This window comes from Armigeres subalbatus, chromosome 1 (assembly GCF_024139115.2).
Source record: "Armigeres subalbatus isolate Guangzhou_Male chromosome 1, GZ_Asu_2, whole genome shotgun sequence".
Classification (NCBI taxonomy): domain Eukaryota; kingdom Metazoa; phylum Arthropoda; class Insecta; order Diptera; family Culicidae; genus Armigeres; species Armigeres subalbatus.
Genome location: NC_085139.1, coordinates 3,933,606 through 3,958,209, shown reverse-complemented (window position 1 = coordinate 3,958,209; position 24,604 = coordinate 3,933,606). Strand labels below are relative to the sequence as shown.

The 24,604-nt window shown below is 43.4% G+C and overlaps 1 protein-coding gene across 2 annotated transcripts; it reads left to right on the top strand.

Moving 5' to 3' along the window:
* The first annotated feature begins 493 nt into the window (after window positions 1-493).
* On the top strand, window positions 494-22,624 carry LOC134219969 (serine protease snake-like). Of its 2 annotated transcripts, none has more exons than XM_062698894.1 (5): window positions 494-932; window positions 19,689-19,883; window positions 19,948-20,218; window positions 20,282-20,544; window positions 20,612-21,008. In XM_062698894.1, exons 1-5 carry the CDS (start codon window positions 812-814, stop codon window positions 20,932-20,934), a joined length of 1,173 nt encoding a protein of 390 aa, XP_062554878.1. In that variant the 5' UTR covers window positions 494-811; the 3' UTR covers window positions 20,935-21,008. The 2 variants fall into 2 exon arrangements, with proteins under 2 accessions (XP_062554878.1, XP_062554870.1); XM_062698886.1 differs by lacking the exons at window positions 19,689-19,883; window positions 19,948-20,218; window positions 20,282-20,544; window positions 20,612-21,008 and adding exons at window positions 21,096-21,338; window positions 21,398-21,665; window positions 21,728-21,990; window positions 22,055-22,624 and having other exon boundaries at window positions 495-932.
* Window positions 22,625-24,604: the final 1,980 nt, after the last annotated feature.

The following is a 24,604-nucleotide window of genomic DNA, read 5'->3' as shown; positions in this document are numbered from 1 at the left end:
TCCTTCTGTTGGTTTGCCAATACCGTCGCCAATAACGATCCTACAAATTTTAGTAATCCGCACACCTCAGATTCATAGAAACCTAGCTTAAATAAATTAGAAATCATTCGAAGTGAATAGCGCTGACTGTATTGTTAATAACATATAAATGAGTCTCACAGTGGTTACCTTCGAGTCACAGATTGACGGACAAATAGTACCCACTGCCGTGTACAATGGAAATAATTCGCAAATCGGAACGATCAATACGTTGGAAAGGGCACTCAATTGGCTGCAGGCATGAATCACGTTCAATTTTCGTGGAAATGATCGGCTTCAGACCCATTTTGTTCAGAACATTTTGCAGAATCGGATGGTAGACACAATGTACTTATAAGTGATTCAACCAGCCAATAATTAATTATTGGTCACGTCCACTGATCCGCTTGTCTGTGAACGAAAGATCGCATAGCAGATTTTACGCTTGTGTAAGATCATTTGCCTTGCCTTCGGAAGTATTCGACAGTTAGTCGACGCCGGTCAGCCGTTTCGAGAAGAGGCTGAGCAACTTTGAACTACATTCTACAGAGTACGGTTGAACATAGACACTATCGGAAGTAGTGCGTGCGCGCGATACCGACGTCATCGTCTTTGATAAAATACTTACAACTTAGTACAGCAGCAGTGTTATGGGTGTGCAGCAGTTGCGGCATACAATATGCTAATTGGAATCGAGAATCTATAAACCGAATGTGCATCGTTAATTACGTCGGCGTGAGATTCAGCAAGCCTGATTAAGATTCGATCGTAGTAAACAAAGTGTGGCGGCAGTATGGCGAGGTTTGCGGCTACAAAGCGGAGAAGGTGGTCAACAACGCCAACTTGGATGTCACCCGTTGTCGCTTTGATTGTTTTGATTATTCAAATGCGGCCCGGCAGTGCAGTGTTGAAAGGTGAATATCAAGAATTAGTTTACATTTAGCCAAAACGGAAAAGAATATAGAACGAATGTCAAGGCTAATGGCCAGCGCGCGCGATAACAGGGCGGTGAAGACCTGTTTGGGGGTTGTTTATGGTTCACCGACTTTTGCGTTGCTTACTGCGGTGGGCATTTCTTCGTAAAACGGTCCACCAAAAGTTTTATAGAACTTCCGATTAATACGAGAATATGCTCGGCCAGTTGAATACGATTAAGAAAAGCTGTTCGTCACTGCCACACTGCTTTGTTGTGATAACTAAACATCAACAATCAGAAAACCAAAATCAATGCTATCAACAGTATTTGTGTATGATTCATTAGTAAAGGGGCGTTTCTCAACGTTAGCCGTGGATTTGAGCTGCAGAACGATGCCGATGTGATATTTTTGCGCCACTACGTCATCGGGTATAAATCCTTCGCGACTATCTTTTATCAAGAACATTACAGATTAAACTGTAATTTTAGTTTACTTATATCAAGGTGTACTGAAAAGCTATAGGATCGCTTCAAAAATGAACTTTTGATAGCAAACCCTTAGCACATAATAGTGTTATATACTTAGCTAGTCGAAATTATTTTAAGTGAGCATTTAAAAACTAAGGCATTTTTTCAAACACTGACAATGCCAGAAATACTGATTCTTGCCATTGGAGATGTACTGCTCAAGATCGCATAGGGACACGGCAGGTATTTCCGTCCATCGTCATAGGGGCTATTACCATCGAAAGGAACGTCCTTTAGCTGGAACTCCACTATAGCAGAACGTATTTCCTGAGCTTACGATTTAATACGGATGAGATTGTCAAAAAAGTTTCTCTTTTATTGGTTTTCGAGACTATGACGAAAATACCTGCCTAAACACTATTTGTAATATTTGCATTTTTGCTGATTTTGTAAATCGTCCGTTATCGCCCTCAAAATGCAAATAACGTCAACACATTACAGGATCTCCAGTAGCCTTGCAAGCAAAGGCGTAGGATTGCCAATCCGCAAGCCAACCAACCCCTATCTTGAGGAAAATTAAGGATGCCATCCAACAGCTGTAGACCAATAAAGCAGCAGGTAAGGATGGTATCGGAGCTGAGCTCATTAACCACAAACACACAAAGCACAAACTTATTGCCAGAGTCTGGGAGACTGAACAGCTACCGGCTGAAGGGGTCATATGCCCCATCTACAAAAGAGTCGATAATCTGGGGGGTGTTTTTTTACAAGGAAGAATGCATTTACCCACTAACCCAGCACACGTGCTTATTAGTTGCCAAGCTATCACACGGAAGTGTACCGGTAATACCGAATACACTCCCTTGGGCTCCGCCATCGTTTCCCCCAGGGGAATGCAGTACTTAACGTACTCGCTCATTCTCGCACAATCATGTGTTTCAAGCAGGGTTTGCAGAAATGGCTCTCAATAGATAACGAACAACGATAAAAGAGAGGCAAAAACTGTTCCGAATCATAACAAGCCATGAAAACAAAACTGTCACACTTGTATACTGCCGTTCTACGCATGCTTGTACCAAATTCAAAAAACGACAAATGAGAAAATGGCATTTGAAATTGAACACTAATTTTCATTGCTGGCGTATAACCATAATGCAATATAAGATTATTACATCACAGAACCATTCAGAAGACTTAATTTCATTGAAATCATTCTTATTTTTCACTCACAAATAGAATTTGCGACAACGATCATGAAAATAGTTTGGCGGGACAGTTATGCCGAGAAATAGAGCACTTGTTTTATGGTTTCTACGCATATCAGCCCCGTTCAATGCATGATTTCGTGAATGACTACTGCGATTGACATATGTCTCCACATGCTTTATCTACGGAAGTGAACCTGCCACGTGGTTGAAGAGATTATGTCGCTTAGAATGAGTATTCTACAAATAGCCCCCATTAAACCAGTGCAACAGACTAAGATTGCAAGATCTAAACAGAAAATGCTATTTCAATGTGTGTTGCTCCATAAAATAACAGAATCCGCCATAATGATGAGTTTTATCACCACGGGACAATTATGCGTAGAAATTAAGCAATGGGACAAGTCGTCTTGATGTATTTTTCAATTATTTTCCGAACAAAGTTCGAAATCTGTTAGAGTTTTCTAAAAATATACATCAAAATAGACTGCTCTGTGGTGAAAAGTCAAAATCCACAAAAACTAACATGGGACAACTATGCGTAGAAGGGCAGTATACAAGTGCGAAAAAAACAGAATCGGATAGGCAGCCCCCACAGAAAAATGGTGATTCTCGCTTTGTTTTCGCTCCTTTCGTGTTGGTTACTGCACAGCGGTGTAAAACAAGTTGAAATGCATCATCAGAGCCAGTGCTTTCCGCATTTGGAGCTTTCTTAAAGAAATTTATCATGGGGTATAGCCTCCCGAATCAGTTCTCTATCATGACAGCTTGCGAAAAAAGTCTCTCGCGGTATGCTACACGCTTAAAATCAATAACACAGAGATATGTTTGCTTCACACAAAACGGACCTAATGCAGAACAGCACCTAGATGAGCGACAAAAATAGCTCGTGTGGTTTTATTGGAGCTTGGATTTCAATATTTTCAACAGTATTTCGTTCCTCATGAAACAAGGAATCTGTACAAACGTTTACATGTTAAAAAGGACCGTTATCACGACCGTACGAGGCATTTTTGTGCCTGCGTAACTGTTGCTCATCTATGTGTTGTTCTGCATTAGGTCCGTTTTGTGTGAAGCAAACACATCTCTGTGCTATTGATTTTAAGCGTGTATATGTATAGAGAGATGATAAGTGAGAGACTTGTTCTTTCTCTTTAGGATTCAATCCCTGGTTTCAAGTAAAGAGGCTGCACTCATAACAAAGAGATGAAGTGTCAAAATTGGAACAGCGCATTTGCTGTCAAATCGGTTGTTCCAATCGAGCTCAAGGTTGTTAAAGGTAGGAGTTTTGCGTCTCTTTGTTTTTAATCCAGGCACAGAGAACAGACGTTGAAGCTCCACTCGCCATGTTGTGATAACTTTTTACTGTTCATTTTGAAATTAGTTTGGAATGTCGCCGTTAGCCCGTGCGTAATCAGCGCTAGCGTCATCAAAAAATGCCACTGTGCGTTATTGTCGTTTTGCATGCCACAGTATACCAGCGCCGCACCACCGTGTTGTCAAAATGAGATTGTGAGTTGCAATGTCGACGTCGATAGCGTTTGATTGTTTAAACATGTTTTGCAAGAAATTTTGTTCGAGCCTCCATGTCTGTTCTCTGTGATCCAGGCTCGTTAATTTCAATTATATGTATATTAACAAAAATAAGAGTTAATAACATTTAATTGATGTTTATTGAAAGTATATTATAGAATGTTTAGAGAATACGTACCTCTGAAAAGGGGAAGGAGTCCTAGAAATATGAACTTTCACATGAAAAAACATTGTTTTTATTATATACAAAAAAAACTTAATCTTCTTCTTCTTGGCATTACACTGGGACAGAGCCGCCTCGCAGCTTAGTGTTCATTAAGCAATTCCACAGTTTTTAACTGCGAGGTTACCATTTTTGCATTCGTATATCATGAGACTAGCACGATGCTACTTTTATGTCCAGGGAAGTCGAGACAATTTCCAATCCGAAAATTGCCTAGACCGGCACCGGGAATCGAACCCAGCCACCCTCAGCATGATCTTGTTTTGTAGCCGCGCGTCTTACCTCACGGCAGGAGTACAAATATACCAAATTTCGCATGGCTTGAACAAAGGAATTTTCTTTAAAGAAAGATCACTAATTACGTAACGGAAAATTTGACCATTATATCACTCCTCCCTCCTTCACACTTTTTGTATGAATCTAAAAAATCTACGAATCCACAGAGAACAGACATGGAGGCTCGAACAAAATTTCTTGCAAAACATGTGTAAACAAACACACCGAACCTCAACGCCATCGACGTCGACATTGCAACTCACAATCTCATTTTGACAACACGATGGCGCTGGTATGCTCTTGCAAGCATAACGACACTAGCGCACAGTGGCATTTTTGATGACGCTAGCGTTGATTACGCACGGATAACGGCGACATTCCAAACTAATTTCGAAAAGGAACAGTAAAAAGTTATCACAACATGGCGAGTGGAGCTTCAACGTCTGTTCTCTGTGACGAATCGTCAAACATCTCGCAACCCCTCCCAGCTCAGCGTTGCATAATTTATGGATGTTTCTTTTGATTAAAGGATTATCGCTTAAATGAAATTTTGTTTTCGGACTATGTTGATGTGTAAAACAATATTGCGCGAATTCCGCCTTATTAGACCCCTGCGCGGAAATTATTTGCGTGAATATTTTCCCCGTGTCACCTACACAAATTAAGGTCATTTAACAGAATTCAGTTTCAAAGTGCTCGCGTTTTCGGGGCATATTGCTCGATACGGAAGCAACGCACAACTGTCATTTTTATTTTTTCACGCATGCTGCGACGCAGCAAAGCTGAATCAACAAAAATGACAGTTGTCCGCCGCCTCCGTATCGAGTGGTGTGCCCCCGATACACGCGAGCACTTCGAAAATTGGATTCTGTCAGGAGTTACCTTAATTAACACTGTTTGCTGTTTGTTTGAGTAAACAAAAACACGTGTGTCCGACAAATAACACCACAAAAATACAATTACAAAGGTAGTTTGAATGTATTGGTGTACACGCTAAAAATTCAATGCAAACGAAGTTGCGCCAGAGTCCAAAAATTTATGCAACGGGCAATACCAAATACAATTTTATTATTTCGCTTCAGTGTTTTGTTCGCTAAGTCCTTTCGAACACCAAATTACTTATCTTTAAAAAAGAACTTGTCATAATTTTCGATTTCTGGCCCTTTTTTCTTTGTTGTGGATCTTAACGCTTTGGAAGTAGTCTTATTCGGCCGGAGATACGGGTTTGACAACAGAACTTAATGATTCACATGCGCGTACTATTGCCCCACCGTCCCTGCTTACTTTCACCCCGCAGCCCCAAAATTTATATAGTTTATGATTTTGACCTCTTGGAAAACCGACCGAATTAACGTTCTGCACCATAAAGTACTCTACACAATAGGTTATCGAAATGGTATAATGTTCACCTGGGCTGCGAAATGGTGAGTTGACATCAAGGAAACAGCGCGGGATGTACCGCTGGCTGTTATCCACCTCAAAGCCACCTGCGATGCGACGTTGTATTGCCGATAACTTTGCACACACACACCACAGTCACCAACGATGTTTATCCGCCGGCCACGCTCACCACTGCACACAACCACCAGAACTCGATGATGGGAACCAGCGACAGAGTCCACCACTGACACGACCACCAGCCTCCACTCCACCGACAGTCGCGCTCCACACGACCGCTGCCACCAATCGGCTCCTTCGAAGGACCACGGCAATATGCCGACACGCACACCGCAGCTGAAACGCCACGTCTTGCTATGGATGCGCCAGGAGTGATGCCGAAACCGCACGGTTTCAGAAAATTATTATTAACTCCTTGCCTCCGCTCCTGCGATCCACAGCCCGCACACCGTCGTTGTTGTCGAACCACACACGCCACCTCTCGCTCTGCCGCACCAACGATCGCTCCGTTCCGATGCTCGAGACAACAAGATGAAACGCGTTTGTTTACACGCGTCTGAAGCTGCTGGTCGCCTTGTTGACCGCTCCACTCTGCCGCCTCTCGGAACTTCTTCTTGTGAGAAGAAAAGACACCTTTTTCACTTTTACTCTTTATTTCGTTGTTATCGGTTCAAAGTATGAAAACAGAATGAAATGAGAACGAATGGAACATTTCTTATATAACAAAAATCTGTGTTGGCAGCTAAGAACTACATGTCATGACCACGCCCTTCGGGATGTGTTGCTGGATGTGAATTCATATCCTGTCTTGAAACGCGTCCATCGCGAACAGTTCCTATCTCACGCTTCCACGGGTCGTACGATGACAAAAGACTGCCAGCTAAGGGTTGTATACTTAGCTGGTAGTGCAGCCTAGGCACTGTTGTCCTTCTGACATCAGCTAGATTGAGAAGGTACGCCTCGAGCGTCTGTTCACCAGGGGTGTGGCTCAAACAGCGTCTGCCTTTGTACCCAGTAGCTTATCAACGGAATGCTGTATCTCGTCAGCTATACCTAAGGTGGCAGCCCCACTGCGTGATGTTGGTAACGCGATCTCGGTAAGGTAGCTTGCTGAAGTCTCTCAAATACCAATAGAGATAGAAGAAAAAGAGAACGTTATTTTTGGCAACCGAACCGGCAACGAAATAAGGACTCGGTACCTGGAATGGCAGGACCCTAAATAAACCTGGACGAGTGAGCCTTCTGGCTCGCGAACTGCAGAAGGTTGGAGCGAACGTGGCCGCTCTTCAAGAAGTCCGATGGCCTAGATCCGGAGAAAGTGAAATCCGAGCCGTGGACCCCACGACCAACACTGCATTCAAATATAACATCAATCACAGCGGAAAAGCGGAACATGGAGTTGGTTTCGTAGTGATGGGCAAGCAGATGAAGCGAGTGATGCGGTGGAAACCCATTAGCGAACAAATCTGTGTGTTGAGGATACGGGGCGAATTCTTCAATTACAGCATAATCAACGTTTACGCACCGACAAACGATAAATCCGACGACGTGAAGGACACGTTTTATGAATGTCTTGATAAAGCCTATGGAGAGTACCCAAAGCATGACGTGAAAATTGTTATTGGAGACGCAAACGCTCAGGTCGGAGACGACTTTTTCCGTCCCATAATTGGTAGGGAGAGCCTTCACTCTGCTGTCAATGACAACGGGCTATGGCTAGTAAATTTCGCTGCTGCCAAAGGGATGGCCATCAGTAGCACCTACTTTGCACGAAATAATATCCGAAAGCACACCTGGAGACACCCAAATGGTGAAACTTGAAACCAGATAGACCATGTTCTGATGGATGGGCGCCATTTCTCGAATGTTATCGATGTGCGGACCATTGACGCCGATCACTACCTCGTTGTCAGTAAAATTGACACGGTTGTCAACTGTATCGAACGAAAGATCACAGCGAACGATGCGTTACAATATCCAGCGATTGTCGGCGGAAGGAGTATCGGCTGAGTACCGCCAGAAGCTCGACGAACGGGTAAGTGCAATCAACGTTAGCGACAACATCAACGATCTATGGGAGTCGATCCATGGAGCGGTGAGCACAACAGCACGAGAAGTGGTAGACAGTGCACAGAGGCGACTTATGACGGGTTGGTTCGATGTGGAGTGGCAGAGAGTGACAGACGAGAAGAACGTTGCCAGAAGCCGGATGTTGGTGTCGGGAACCCGATCGAATAGAGATCGGTACAAGGAAACAAGAGCAACCGAAAAACGAACCCAATGCAGAAAGAAGAAAGAATATGAAGAACAAATGATTAGGAAAAAATGGAGTAGAACGATATGCGGAGGGTCTATGAGTCTGTCAATGGCGTGCGGAGAAAGACAGCGCCATCTCCCGTCATGTGCAACGACCAACAAGGGAATTTGCTGACAGATAAAACCGAAGTGGCTACCAAGTGGAAGCAACACTTCGAGACTTTGTTGAATAGTGGAAGTGACGGTGCATCATGGCAGTGAGCAGCTTTATGATGTTCTGCACCATATTATGTCGAAAATATGGGAAGACGAGGAAATGCCTGCTAGCTGGTTGGACGGCCTCATTTGCCCTCTCTTTAAGAAAGGGCACAGACTGGAGTGCGCCAATTACCGAGGAATAACCCTCCTTAATTCGGCGTACAAAATTATGTCCCGTATTCTGTTCAACAGATTGAAACCGCTTGAAGAGTCCTTCCTCGACGAATACCAAGCAGGTTTTCGTGAGGGCCGATCAACGACGGATCAAATGTTTACCCTGAGACAAATCTTTGATAAATTCCGGAAGTATAACTTGCAGACATATCAACTGTTTATTGATTTCGAGGCGCCGTACGATTCAGTGAAACGGAACGAATTATGGGAAATTATGCTTGAACATGGTTTTCCGGCGAAACTGATACGGCTGATTCGTGTAACGTTGGACGGATCGAAATCAAGGGTAAGGGTTGCGGATGAAATATCGACGTCATTTGTTACCTTAGATACAACACGGCAGACTACAGTGGGCTGGTCACATTGTTCATATGCCGGAAGAACGTCAAGCGAAGATAATATCTAGTAGAAAAGCCGGAAGAGGTCGCAGGCTTCGTGGAAGGCTGGTACACGATGGCTTTTTGCAGTTGAAGAGTACTTAAGGGCGTTCAATGTTCATAGCGATTGGAAGCGATTGGCCCAGGATCGAGTCCAGTGGAGAAGGATATTCCATTCGGCGTAGGTTCATCGAAGAGCTGTACCCCATCAAGTATCAAGTAATGTCGAATTCGTTTTTAAACCTGGGTTAGTGCCAACCCGAACCCTGAATAAAAAAACATTTTCAGTTCCATCTGTCATTGGATATGTTGGTGTGCGTAGCATCGTGTTTGTTTTGATTCGAAACATATGATCCAGCACATCCGGTGTACTGGCAGTGCGTTGGCCTTGACTGATCAGATCATGATAAATAAAAATGTTTAAGTGCGTGAGCTGATTTATAAAGGAAATTTTCTATTCTACAAGAATTCATCTGATAAATCATATTGAAATTCAAATCACTATTTCTGCAAAAAATTTTTTTTGGAAGACACTCAGAAGCATGTAATAAAAATTCTCCAGGATACGCTAATTTTTTTTTCTCGCCACATTTTTTGATAAAGGTAGCCTCACACCTCGGGAATATTTCCCGCCGGATTTTGGGCCCCATGCATTTTCAATGGGGCCGGGATTTTGATCCTGATGTGTGAGGCTACCTTAATGCTAGGAGTTCCTTCTGAAATTTCTTATCTTTCAATAGTCCAACATGGAAAACATAACAACGTTTTGCTCCGGAAATTCCTTCAGGAATTCCCCTGCAGGTTTCATCTCTACATGTTCCTTGAGGAAATCCTACGGAAGATCCTTGAGGATTTTTTCCGGAAGTTCCATGAAAGATTCCTCAGAAAGTTCCTTGAAAGATTCATCCGAAGGTTTCTTCAGTATTTCCTCCGGAAGTTCCTTCAGAAATTCCTCCGGAAGTTTCTCCAGGAATTCCTCATTAAGTTCCTCCGGAACCTGTCATAAGACGAGTTTATACAATCCCATTGAATTCCACCACTTAAGCTCCAGCATGAATTCCTCCGGAACTCCTCCGGAAGTTCCTTCAGGAATTCCTCAAAAAATTTAATAAGGGATTTCTTTATTAATTCATCCAGGAATTTCTTCGAAAAACTTCCTGCTTCCTGAAGGAGCTTCCGTAAGAATTTCTGTTTTAGCTTCCGATGAAACTCGTGAAGGACTTTTGGGGGAATTCCTGAAGGATTTTGCGGAGGATTTCTTGGAAGAACTTCCGGTAGAACAAATATAACAAAATTCCCGGAAAACTAAAATTTCAATGCGCTTTTTATTTGAATAACAGACTTTCGCTTTTCCCTTCTGCTTGTTTATTCCGCCCATTCCCACCCACTCACATGGTTTTGACAGTTGAAGTACAGTTGTATTGGTGAACCCGGTGCGAAACCGTGAAGCAACACAGTGCGAACCCGACAGCTTTGGGGTTGGAACTAGTGCGAACCTAGTTCCAACCTGAGCGAATAAAAAAACACTTTGACAGCACTTAGGTTGGAACTGGTTCCAACCTAGGTTGGAACTTTTTAAAAACGAATTCGACATAAGTAAGTATATTCCCATATTCTGGCAGGAAGTCACTGTAAAGTTTATCCCCAAAGGAGGACGTGCTACGTATGAAGGAGCAAAGAGTTTTAGACCGATCCATCTGACCATTTCTTGTGAAATGCTTAGAACGTATTAACGATCATCACATTCGTGATGACAGTCTGGCAAACATGCTGCATCATGTTAATCAACATGCTTACCACTCTGGAAGACCAAGACCAATAAATCAGATGGTAAGGATGGTATCGTAGCTGAGCTCATCAAGATGGGCCCGGAAAAGCTAGCCACTTGCCTGCACAAAGGGATAGTCAGAATCTGGGAAACTAAATTGCTACCGGGGGAATGGAAGGAAGGGGTTATATACCCCGTCTACAAGAAAGGGAACCAGCTGGAGTGTGAGAACTTTCGTGCGATCACTATCCTTAATGCCGCCTACAAAGTGATATGCCAGATCGTCTTCCGTCTTCTGTCACCTATAGTAAATGAGTTCATGGGAGGTTATCAAACCGGTTTCGTTGACGGCCGCTTGGCAACGGACCAGATCTTTGCTGTACGGCAAATCTTCCAAAAATGGCGTGAATACCAGGTCCCAACGCACCATCTGTTCGTTGATTTCAAGGCGGCATACGACAGTATAGACCGCGTAGAGCATTGGAAAATTATGGACGAGAGCAGCTTCCCTGGGAAGCTTACCAGACTGATCAAAGCAACGGTGGATGGTGTGCAAAACTGTGTGAAGATTTTGGCCGAACACTCCAGGTCGTTCGAATCGCGCCGGAGACTAAGACAAGGTGATGGACTTTCGTGCCTGCTAACATTGCGCTAGAAGGTGTCATTCGGAGAGCCGGGTGTAACAGCCGGGGTACGATTTACAACAGATCCAGTCAATTTATTTGTTTCGCGGATGACATGGACATTGTCGGCCGAACATTTGCAAATGTTGCAGAACTGTACACCCGCCTGAAACATGAAGCAGCAAAAGTTGGACTGGTGGTGAATGCGTCAAAGACAAAGTACATGCTTGTGGGCGGAACCAAGCCCGACAGGGCCCGCCTGGGAAGTAATGGTACGATAGACGGGATACCTTCGAGGTGGTCGAGGAATGCGTCTACCTCGGATCCTTGCTAACGGCTGATAACAATGTCAGTAGTTGTCAAATACGAAGGCGCATCATCTGTGGAAGTCGGGCGTACTACGGGCTCCATAAGAAACTGCGGTAAAAAAAGATTCACCACCGCACCAAATGTGTCATGTACAAGACGTTAATAAGACCGGTAGTCCTCTACGGACATGAAACATGGACAATGCTCGAGGAGGACTTGCAAGCACTCGGAGTATTCGAGAGACGGGTGCTTAGGACCATATTTGGCGGTGTGCGGCGGCGAAGAATGAACCATGAGCTCGCCCAGCTCTACGGCGAACCCAGTATCCAGAAGGTAGCTAAAGCCGGAAGGGTACGATCGGCAGGGCATGTTGCAAGAATGCCGGACAGCAACCCTGCAAAGATGATGTTCGCTTCCGATCCGGCAGGTACGAGACGACGTGGAACGCAGCGAGGCAGACCAGGTGCAGAACGACTTGGCGAGCGTAGGGCGTATTCGAGGATGGAGAGATGCGGCCTCGAACCGTGTATTGTGGCGTCAAATTGTTGAATCAGTGTTATCTGTTTAGATGTAGACTAAATAAAGGAAATGAAATGACCAATCTGGAAAGTCCTATGACTCTTCTGCAAAACGACATGGAAAAAGCATTTTGAGTCATTCAGTTATCGCTCAACTTCCGATCCGAGCAGACGCGATTCGCTTACGGAAGACATACGCCGAATAACTTCGATCGTTTATTTCATTTCAATTGTTTTGCATCAGTGAGTGAGATAGACCAGTGATTTTTCCCCGCGTTTTTGTCGCGATCGCGCGCAAATGACTGCGATCAAACGCCGCGAAAACACATTTCGCATAGATTATGTGAATGTGCCAAAGAAGCCAACCTCCGAAGAGGTTCACCAATTCGTTGGTGTAACCTTGGAGTTGACACGAGACCAGGTGCTGCGCATACAATACAGTCGCAACACTGGTGTTGCCTTCGTGAAAGCAATTAGCTTCGAAGTGGCGCAAACAATCGTCGAAGAGCACGACGACAAGCACGAGCTGACGGTGGATGGAAAACCGTACAAACTACGTCTAGCAATGGAGGATGGAGCGGTGGAAGTTCGGCTCTTCAACCTCTCCGAAGACGTCACAAACGATAAAATCGTCAAGTTCCTGAATGCATTCGGGGAACATCACTCAATCCGAGAAGAACTGTGGGATGCTAACCATATGTTCTCCGGTCTGCCGACTGGGGTTCGCGTCGTACGAATGACGATCAAAAAGAACATTCCTTCGTACGTCACAATTGATGGAGAAAGGACGAACGTAGCGTACTTCGGACAGCAGCACACGTGTAAATACTGCAACGAGTTCGTGCATAACGGCGTCTCGTGCGTACAAAATAAAAAGTTGTTAGTTCAAAAACTGGCAGCGAGCAAAACATCGTACGCCGATGTCATGAAAACCTCAGTTCCGAACACAAAGATCCCGTCTTCCAGGGCTTCTACGAAGCCCCTAACGATAAGAACAATACAGCAACCGTCAGAGCTTTCAACTACCACGAACGCAAATCCATCCACAAGCGTCTTAATGCCTCCACCGGCGATCCTTCCTCGTGAAGCCGAAACCAACACGTCGGCGAACTGCCAGAGTACCCACCCAAGAGATAGTGAGATTGACCAATGGGTGAGGATAACGCGAAAATCGGGGCAGTACAAAAAACCCGACGGCGACGAAACCGACTCATCAACGTCCAGCAAGCGCTCCAGACGTCCAGCTGGTAAAAAAATGCGTTGCGATAGTGACGACGTTGCTAACAATCAAGACACCCAACACTAATCCATCATCTTCGCTAGTTACACAATAGGAACGATAAACGTGAATACTATCACGAATGACGCAAAGTTAAATGCTCTTCGGACATTCACCCGAACACTAGACGTCGATATTCTATTCATCCAGGAAGTAGAAAACGAGCAACTCACCATTCCGGGCTTCAATGTAATCGCCAATGTAGATCACTCTCGGAGAGGCACCGCAATCGCCTTGAAGGACCATATCCCGTTCTCCAATGTAGAGAAAAGCTTGGACGGTCGTTTGGTTGCCCTACTTGTTCACAATATTACACTATGCTGCGTATATGCTCCTTCAGGCACTGCATATCGTACACAACGAGAACGTTTTTTCAACACCACTCTGTCATACTACCTCCGTAATCATTCCGAGCACATCATTCTAGCTGGTGACTTTAACTGCGTGCTGCGGCAAGCCGATGCAACCGGATACAATACAAGCCCGTCACTACAAACAACAACTCAGCAACTGCAGCTACACGACGTATGGATCAAGCTTCGTCCCAGAGAGCCCGGCCACACATATATCACAGCGAATTCTTCATCACGGTTGGATCGTATATATGTAAGCGCTGGCTTACACACCAAAAAATTATGAATCCTACATGTGACGTAATCCTCAGCACACTTAAATATTCAGGTACGTAATCATAAAGATATCACAAATTTACGTCCCATTCAATGCATGAAAGGAATGTAATTCTCAAAATGAAATAAAACTATTGTTACGTCCTGTAACATGTAAATTTGCACCGTATGTTTTAAATGTTTAGCTATTCTCTTGCTTCAGTCATCGGTAGGTAGCCGACAACGTCAGTGCAAAACAAACGTATAGTATTTTTTCTTGGCATAAATTGTGATGTGCGAGTTCAAATAATAAACTATTTTATGTAAGTTTCTGAATAATTTCATCGGTTATCTCGTTGTGGTGTAAAAAATACTCCTCCCGTCGGTCACCGCGTTCGCCGCCGTCATCACCATAATCAGAAAGTTGAAAATAAAGTGCGTTTTTGTGAATTTAGTGATAAGTGGTTAGATATGATTTAACGCTGCTTATGTTGGATGAGAAATTCGTCGCTTATAACTGATCTACACTGTTAGCGAAATTCTTGGCATTCAAATTATTATCTGGGATTTTTGAGGTAGAAAATCTAACAGGTGAGTTAGTTGCTGATCGGAAAACACTTTGGTATTGTGTGCGGTGTGGATTTATGTTTTCATTACTAACTAGAATCAATATCAGTGATTTGAATTTATTATATATGACAAATTTTCCTGTGATCATTCTAGTGTGAAAAACAATCGTAAACGTAAAAAGCGGCCGAGTTATAACGTAGCAACAAAACCAAAAAAAATCGCACGCCATGACGTGAGAGCTATGCTAGTAGCTAGTAGCTGGCTTTTACGTCATGGCGTGTATTTTTTTTGGATTTTGTTTCACATGTAATTTTACAATCAGACATAATTTTATGACAAATAGGCCGCTCCTTTTATGTGCATGTTATTCAACATAAAATTACAAGGTATTTTTTAAGTGTGTATGTAGACACCTTTGGAACATCCACACACACGCAGTTTCGATTTCTGATCACTTAGCAGTAGCTCGAGCTACTCTCCCCCCTTGGGCCAACAACAAGGCCGTGGATTTTGGTCACTTCGTTCACATTTTCTTACTGCTGAAAATATCGCAGAACTTCAGCTACGGTGGCAATACTGGACTCGTCAAAGAAGGAGCTATCGAAACTGGGTGGACTAGTGGCTAGAGTTTGCGAAACCGAAAATCGCTAGCTTTTTCCGCTGGAAATCAAAACAAATCTACCAAGAATTTCACCACGCACTGCAGATTCGTCACGACCAACTACGACGGGCTTACGACTGCTACTATCGGAATCCAGGAATGCTGACGACTATCAACCGTCTTAAGGGAGAAATGCTCAATTTACAACGTCGTTTCACCCAAACCTTTGTGAGAATAAATGAGCGTATTGTAGCCGGAGAACCCTTCTCAATATTTCAGCTTGGTGAAAGGAGAAGAAAACGAACAACAATATCCCGGCTTGATACTGAAGCAGGAGACATCATTGATGAATCGGAAAGCATTAAAGAACACCTTCGCCAATACTTCTCCGGACTGTACTCTCAACCAAATGATACAACCGAGCAAATAGATGAGTTCCGGTGCGCCCAGATTGTTCCAGATAACGACGCTACGAACAACGCTTGCATGAATCCTATTACCACCGCCGACATATTTACCGCAATAAAAACTAGTGCTTCCAAGAAGTCACCAGGGCCTGATGGAATACCGAAGGAGTTTTATCTTCGCGTCTTCGATGTTATCCACCGCGAGCTAAACCTGATCTTAAACGAGGCCCTAGAATCAAATTTTCCGTCTAAATTTGTTGATGGAATTATTGTATTGGTTAAAAAAAAGGGAGCTGGAAACACTGTTGGATCTTACCGGCCAATCTCGCTTCTCAATTTTGATTACAAATTGCTCTCCCGTATACTCAAATCACGACTAGACAACATCATGAGGACTCATCGGATATTAACTGCGTCTCAAAAATGCTCGAACGGGAACAACAACATCTTTCAAGCAACACTAGCGTTGAAAGATCGGGTAGCTCGAATTACATCTCGGAAACAAGTAGCGAAACTCATCGGCTTCGATTTTGACCACGCATTCGATCGTGTCCGTCATAATTTTCTCTTCGATAATATGCGCGCTCTTGGTATTAACACCCAGCTGGTAGATCTGCTTACTCGTATCTCAACACTCTCCACTTCGCGCCTGTTGATAAACGGTCATATGACCGCTCCGATCCCTATAAAACGCTCCGTAAGACAAGGAGACCCTCTGTCGATGCATCTGTTTGTGTTGTACCTGCACCCACTGATGGTATCTCTTGAATCTGTGTGCGGGCCAAACGATTTGGTTGCTGCGTATGCAGATGATATCACAATCATCACAACATCGGCTGAAAAAGCACACGAAATGCGGGACCTATTCCTACGCTTTGGGTATGTATCGGGAGCTGTGCTAAACCTGCGTAAGACAACGTCGATTGATGTTGGATTTGTCAATGGGAACGCACTTCAAATAGACTGGTTAAGGACAGAAAATGAAATTAGAATCCTAGGTGTAATGTTTGTAAATTCAATACGACGTATGATCACATTGAACTGGGACGCACTTGTGAGCAAAATCGGACAACAGATTTTCCTGCATTCAGCGCGCTCAATAACACTTCAGCAAAAAGTGATTCTTCTCAATTCCTTTATCACGGCGAAGGTATGGTATTTGTCTTCAATTCTGCCGTTGTATAGCATCCATGCTTCTAAGCTAAGTAGTATCATCGGAACCTTCTTATGGAGGAGACAGCCGGCGCGAGTTCCGATTCAGCAATTAGTGAGGCCACGTGATCAAGGAGGCTTAGGGCTACAGATCCCGATGTTTAAATCGAAGGCCTTGTTGACGAACCGTCACATTCAGGAAATTGACTGTATCCCTTTCTACAAGACTTACCTAAGTCAAAGAAATCTTCATGCTCTACCTTTTGACGTTCCGTGTTTGAAAGTTATTCTGCAAACATTTACTCGATTGCCGCTTCAAATCCAACAAAATGCTACGTCCAAACAAATCCACCGTTTCCATCTTGACCAAACGGACCAGCCTAGAGTAGAGACACGATATCCTGGAGTAAACTGGAAGAGAGTATGGCGCAACATTATTGGAAGCAAACTGGTTTCATCAGAACAACGAAGCTCTTGGTTTTTACTCGTGAATGAGAAAACAGAACATAGAATGCTGTGGCACACCATCCGGAGAGCGGACAGCGAACATGCAACATGGCAACTGAGACTCTATCCCACAAACTCAGTGAGTAGAGTAGCACCAGCATGGCGACAACTACAGCGTGTATTGGCAACGATCATCGGGGCAGGGAGGAGACTTCGATGACTTGATTCGACCAGCTTTGACCAACACAAACAGGAGACAAACAACATTAATTCTTAAGCTTTTTATAAATAATGTGTTCTTTATCATGAATTGTGATAACGCTATAGACGTAGACGAGTTGGAATTTTCTCTTCAAATCGAATTGTAATTAATTTTGAATAATAGAACCATTAATAAACAAGCTGTTAAAAAAAAAAAAAAAAATCTTGCTGAAAGCGGGTCACTATTTGCACGAGGTTCTTAAAAATGTCTTAATTTATATTCTTTCGGAAGCTTTCGGCGAGTATATTAAGGATCCGAGTTAAATTCTTCAGAAAGATGAACCCCTCGTTAGTTATACACGAAATCATTTTAATGGACCCCTCGATTTTTGTCAATTCTTGACTCACCAAAATTGTCATAACTCCACCATTTCTCAACCGATCATAGGAATCAGCATATCGTTGGAAAGAGGAAAAGTGTATCCTCAATTTTCAATAGTAAAAAAAGAAGCAGCCATATTGAATTTGGCCGCCATCTTGGATTTCTGTTTTAAAAACTATTTTTACGCCAGATTCGCAACCACCGATTTTGAATATTAATACATAGATGGAAAGCTTAGCTTATATTGTGTATTGTGTCCAAAAATCTCAGATGTATGTTTTTTCTATCGAAAGTTATGTATGATTTACAATACAACCATAACAATATTCCTTAATCTACCCAAGAGCAACTACAACCAACTGGCGCCTGCTTTCTTACAATCTTCGATCTACAGCGAAGCGTCGCACACTACCTGATATTCCAACAATTTCGGCCATAACCTCCGATCCCATAGTCCGACCCGGCCAATTTTCAATAGGGATAAAAAACAGGACAGGAAGCAATGGGACAGTATTCTTCGTCGAATTAAACTTGTTGCGAGCAAATCATTTGAGGATAAGATGAAAGATAAGTGCCTGAAAGATGAGTGACATTTTTTACGCAATTTTTACGTATAAATTTGTATTTTAGCCGTAACTTCCGATCCCATAGTCCGACCTGGGCAATTTCCAATAGGAAACAATCGGACAGTATTCTGCGTCGAATGCAACTTGTTGCGAGCAAATCGGTTAAGGATTAGTACCTGAAAATGAGTGAAATTTTTTGCGTCGTTTTGTGCGCACACACACACAGACATCACCTCAATTCGTCGAACTGAGTCGATTGGTATATAACACCATGGGTCTCCAGGCCTTCTATAAAAAGTTTGTTTTTGGAGCGATCATATAGCCTTTACCGTATACTTAGGCAAAAAACATCCTAATGAAGAAGAATAAAAATTATTTCTGTTGCAATTACGCTGCTACGAAAATATGTTTTATGTGATCCGAAAAGGAGGGGTTTAAAGAAACAGCAGTAATTGCAACACTACGACAAGGCGCCGGAAAAACATCTTTAATGAAATTTTTCTTAAATATTCTTCGGTTTATTGAGTTGAGATTTTCTTGCTTTCTACATAACTAAAACAATGACTCATTTTATACACATCATAGGCTCACAATGCATACATTTAAATCTGCCTATACACTGGCGTCGCTTCTTATGCGGATTTCGGGATTCACGTGTTTTTACGCGGATATTTCAAAAAGGTTTTTTTAGCGGTTTTTTCTAAAGGTCAGCAAAAAATCGATTTCGATTAATTTGTTTATTTATTACGCGGTTTTGATTTACACTGCACGTATCCCCGCATAAAAACCGACTTCAGTGTACAAAGAAATTAAATGATTATGATTGACTTTCGGTTTCAAACTATCTTTTCAATGTGTTTTCGTGCGTATCAAAATAAATGTGCGTTGAAAATGTTACATGCTTTGCATCAGTCTAATGCTAAAATTGTCAAGTAGTATCATGATTATTTGTATTTGATTAATCAATTTGAGTTGAGAATCTTCGATCAGATCTTTCGGTGTGACACAAAATTATGATTCATGATCATGTCTCTCAAAATCAAATAGCGTAAGTTGACAAATATTTGATATGCATAACACTAAATTCTATAACTTCGCTACTTCTAGGCCCTACCAACTTCCTAGCATCCTAACACTCCCCACCATCATCCACAGAAAACAGCCCATGTGAGCTAAATGGATCCCCTGGAACATGCCGTCCGTACGCTACCTGCAGGGAGGAAGTACAGAACAATGTCCAATTTTGCGGCCACAGTATCAAAGGAGCAATTGTCTGTTGCCCGACCCTAAAGTCCAACTTGGAAAACCGAGACACGATCACAGAGCCTTCGCAGCGGAAAGCCGTCCGAAGTATTAAATATCGAACGAATATCACAAACCCACTGAACTAACTTAAGCCTCCTCTTCACCGCAGAGTGCCAAGAATATCGACAGCTGGCAAGCCGTGATGTGGCCGCAATTTCACTCAGTCTGGCGTCCTTTATAGCGCACGCAAAGGTCCCAACATGTGACAGCATTACGAAGCTGATCGTCGGTGGAACCGTCACGAAACCTGGAGAGTTCCCACACATGGCCGCACTGGGCTGGCGCCAAACTAACGGCGCTGTTTCGTTCAAATGCGGAGGATCGTTAATTAGCGAGCGGTTTGTCCTGACGGCCGCTCACTGCTACGAAGAAGTTGACGGGTAAGAACGACTAGGCTAGCGAGTGTTCAATAGAGGTTGTTCATTCAATATGCATTCCTGTAGAGTTTTTCCATCGTTTGTTCGATTGGGTGACCAACATTTGTTCCGAGAAGATGATGGAGCCAGCCCCAAAGAGTACACAATCGACGAGTTCATTATGCATCCGGATTTTAAAAGACGCCAAGGAAAGTATAACGACATTGCGTTGATCAAGTTGACGGAGGCGGTAATCTTCAACAGGAATATACGGCCAGCATGCCTGTATGATCAGGTAGCAGTACCTAAGAAACCGGTCATCGCAACTGGATTCGGTTCAACTGGCGTTGGTAGGACCGAACTTGTTTTTTCTTTCAAAACATGATCAAGTGATTCAACTGTACTTGTGTCTTTCAGCCGAGGATTTCTCCAATGAGCTAATGAAGGTTTCTCTCAAGGTCTACGACAATAAGCTGTGTAGTGAGGCATTCGCCGGAAGTCGAGATGTTCGAAAGGGAGTAGTTGAGGAACAGCTATGCGCAGGAGACATAGACGGCGACTACGATACCTGCCAAGGAGATTCAGGAGGACCCCTACAGATTACCGAGCAAAGCAACCACTGCTCATTCACCCTTCTTGGTATCACATCTATCGGACAAGGATGCGGAGGAACCATTCCGGCAATCTACACACGTGTGGCATCTTATTTGGACTGGATCGAATCGACCGTGTGGCCCTGAACAGTATTGGCAGGTTTCAAACATTCGTGATATTGTATTTTATGCTTCTGTTTAAATAAAAGCTTTAACAAGTTTTCTGAGTGCCAATCTTTTGTTAGAATTTTAGAAAATATCAACCAAAAACACGTTTGATTGAACCTACGATCCATTTTTTTTCGTAGAAAACGATGCATGTCGGCACAGTGGCGAGGAAGGTATCTGTCGACGGTATTCTGCCTGCAAAGATCGCTTGCAAAACCGGATCACAATTTGCAGCTACACCTCGCAGGAGGCTATCGTGTGCTGTCCTGAAGTTCGCCTCACAGACAATCGTTATGATCCCGACGATCAACGACCCGTGTGGGGACAACAGCAACCACAAAGTACTAGCGGTAATGACCGGAATGTTCGGATAGCTGTCAAAAGTGCGTATTACGTACGAGATTAAACACCAGTATTGCATTATAACTATCTTCCTCCGTAGAATGCAACGAGTACCGAAAGCTATCGTACAATCGGGTGACGCTCAGCGCGTTGACCCTAACGCCTACGGTGGTGACCTACGAGGTTCCCAAGTGTGACAACATCGTCAAGCTGATCGTAGGTGGAAATATCACCAAACCGGGCGAGTTTCCACACATGGCGGCTATCGGTTGGCGTCGCGGCGGCATCACATCCTTTGACTGCGGAGGATCGCTCATCAGCGACCAGTATGTGCTGACGGCAGCGCATTGCTACACGGAAGTCGATGGGTTTGTTATTCATTACATTTGAACTACTTCCGAATGCTAACAATCATTCGATTTATATTTAGAGAGCTGCCCAGCTTCGTCCGTCTGGGCGATCAGAATCTGTTCCGAGAAGACGACGGAGCAAAACCGAAGGACATGGATATTGCCGACTTCATTCGTCATCCGGAATTCATACGGAATCAAGGTTTATACAACGACATTGGATTGATTCGTTTGGCGAGGGCTGTGTCTTTCAGTAACTTCATCAGACCTGCCTGTTTGTACGACCAGGTGCAGGTTAGTGCGGATACAGCCGTAGCCACTGGGTTCGGACTCACAGATGACCGTAAGTCATGCAATTTATGAACAAGAGGTTTAGATATCGCTTACGAATCATTTCATTTTTCCAGACGGCGAACGATCGGACGAGCTGTTAAAGGTGTCGTTGAACATCTACGACAATCAACTGTGTAGCCGGGGTTATGCCAATAGTAGACAGCTGCGCAAGGGTATCATGTCCAGTCAGTTGTGCGTGGGGAACGTCGGAGGTGGGCGAGACACTTGCCAGGGTGATTCGGGAGGGCCTCTGCAGATAACAAAGCAGGAGAATCACTGCGTCTTTTACGTTATTGGCATTACCTCGTTCGGGCAGACATGCGGGTCTCCAGTGCCAGCGATCTACACCCGCGTCGCGTCTTATTTAGACTGGATAGAGTCCACCGTGTGGGAGTGACAATAAATATCGTGCTTTTTTAGATAATTTGTTTTGCTTTTCCGAAGGTCCTTTTTATTTATTCACTTGTTTCATCTTTTGAACGATAAATGCTGGGCATTGGTAAATGATACTTTGTGTACCTGAAGGAAAGAACTGTCAAATTTGTGTGACTGCCAGTGAGGGACTCTAAGCAAAGCTATGCACTATTATTATGTTTTTTTTCTTATTATTTTAGTAATAAACGCCTCCGGTAGGGTAAATAACATACTCGTTTCATTAAGTAAATACTGAATAGCCATTTAGATATTACCTAACCCGTAAATGCCCAGGACTAACTTTTAATTTTGAAAACCATGTACCTCAGAGGTTTTTACTAGAAATTTTCAATAAAATCAAGGGAAATAGTTACACTTTTATGCATTGGCGTAACTAGCCCCATAGCTTAGGGGGACCTAAACTACCTAATTAGGCTATCTTAGTGGTAATGTGATAGATACGGTCCAACCACTTAAGGCAATTGCGGATCAATCACACTTATCCATATATATTCTCTTTTCTCAAGCACGTGCTTTCTGTCGTATCCCACAGCCACAGTATAAATAATAATGCAACATTCCGACGGAAATCCTCCAAGGATTTCGGTGAGAATGTTTTAGTGATTCCGACGCGAATTTTCCACCGATTCAGACGTGAATCCTCAGATATTTTGACGGGAATCCTCCAAGCATACCGCAGGAAACCTCCTGGAATTCTGAAGGCAATCCACCAGGGATTTCGACAGGAATCCTTCAGGGAGTCCGAAGAGAATGTTCCAGGGATTTCAATGAGAATCTTTTAAAGATTTCGAATAGAATCCTCCAGAAATTCCGACGGGAATCCTAAAGGAACTCCGATGGCAATCCTCCAGGAACTCCGACGGGAATGTTCGAGGAGTTTTAACGCGAATGTTCCAGCGATTCCATCGAAAATCCTCCAGGAATTCCAACGTGAATGTTCAGGGATTTCGTAGGCAATGTTCTTGGGATGTAGAAGCAAATCGTGGATTCCGAAGCAATCTTTCGAGCAAATCGTCGAAAGACTCCGAATTAATCCTTCAAGGATTCCGTAAAGAATCCTCCAGCGATTCCAGAGGGAATCTTCAAGGGATGTTGAAGCAACTTGTTGAGGGATTCCGAAGCCAATCTTTGAGGGTTTCCGAAGCAAATCGTCGAATAATTTCGAAGTAAATCGTCGAGGGAGTCCGAACTTAATCTTCGAGGAATTCCACAGCGAACCGTCGATGTATTCCGAACCAAATCATTGAGGGATTCTGAGGCAAAATGTCGAGAGACTCCGAATTAAATTTTCAAGGGATTCTGAAGCATATCGTCATAGTATTCTGGAACAAATCGTCAACAAATTCCAAAGCAAACAAATCTTCGAATAACTCCGGAGGAATTTCGAAGCAAATTAACGAGAAATTCAGAAGCATATTCCCCACAGATTCGAAGATACCGAGAGGATTCCAGTGTGAATTCTTCTGGATTCCGAATGACACCTCGATGGTTCTTAAAGGAATTCTTTAGAGATTTCAATAAGAATTGGATGCTGATGGGAATTGTGGAGATTGTCATGTCTGCTGGAAAACTGTCACTCCAGTCCGTGATGGTTGACCACATGTCTTTGACTGCTGACAAAGTATCATGATTGCCTTGATTGATATTTTTGTAGGTCTCCTTTGTTGTTCAATCAAGTTTACTTTGATGCTTTCAAATCAATTAGATATTGCATTTTCATAACTAAACCAAGTGCAATTTCACTGCCACACAGGAATCTTTCTCAGAAATGAGAAACAAGTTCATTTGTCTTCCACTCATTTTATTATGAACGAATGAATATGGGAGATAACTCATTTGTCTTCAAACTTTTTCAGCAATTCATTTACTTTATGTTTAAAATTGATATCGCCCTCTTGTTTCCGTCGGATCGTTGTCGAGAACCATTTTCATCGGGTTACTATCCGACATTCTGGCTACGTTCCCGGCCCATCGCAGTCTTCCGATTTTTTGCGGTGTGAACAATGGATGGTTCTCCCAACAGCTGATGCAACTCGTGATTCATTCACCTCCATTCGAAAACTACAAGTGCGCGTTGGTCCTCCAAGAGTATCGTCCAGGTTTCGTGTCCGTAGAGAACTACCTGTCTAATAAGCGTTTTGTAGATAGTCAGTTTGGTGCGGCGGCGAACTCTATTCGATCTTGCGGAG

Bases quoted from the DNA above. Each gene is read 5' to 3' on its own strand.
- LOC134219969 (XM_062698886.1), top strand. From the start codon at position 812: ATGGCGAGGTTTGCGGCTACAAAGCGGAGAAGGTGGTCAACAACGCCA. The intron at 933-21,095 runs GTGAATATCAAG...TTTTTTTCGTAG, and splicing joins CGGCAGTGCAGTGTTGAAAG to AAAACGATGCATGTCGGCAC. The intron at 21,991-22,054 runs GTAAGTCATGCA...TCATTTTTCCAG, and splicing joins GTTCGGACTCACAGATGACC to ACGGCGAACGATCGGACGAG.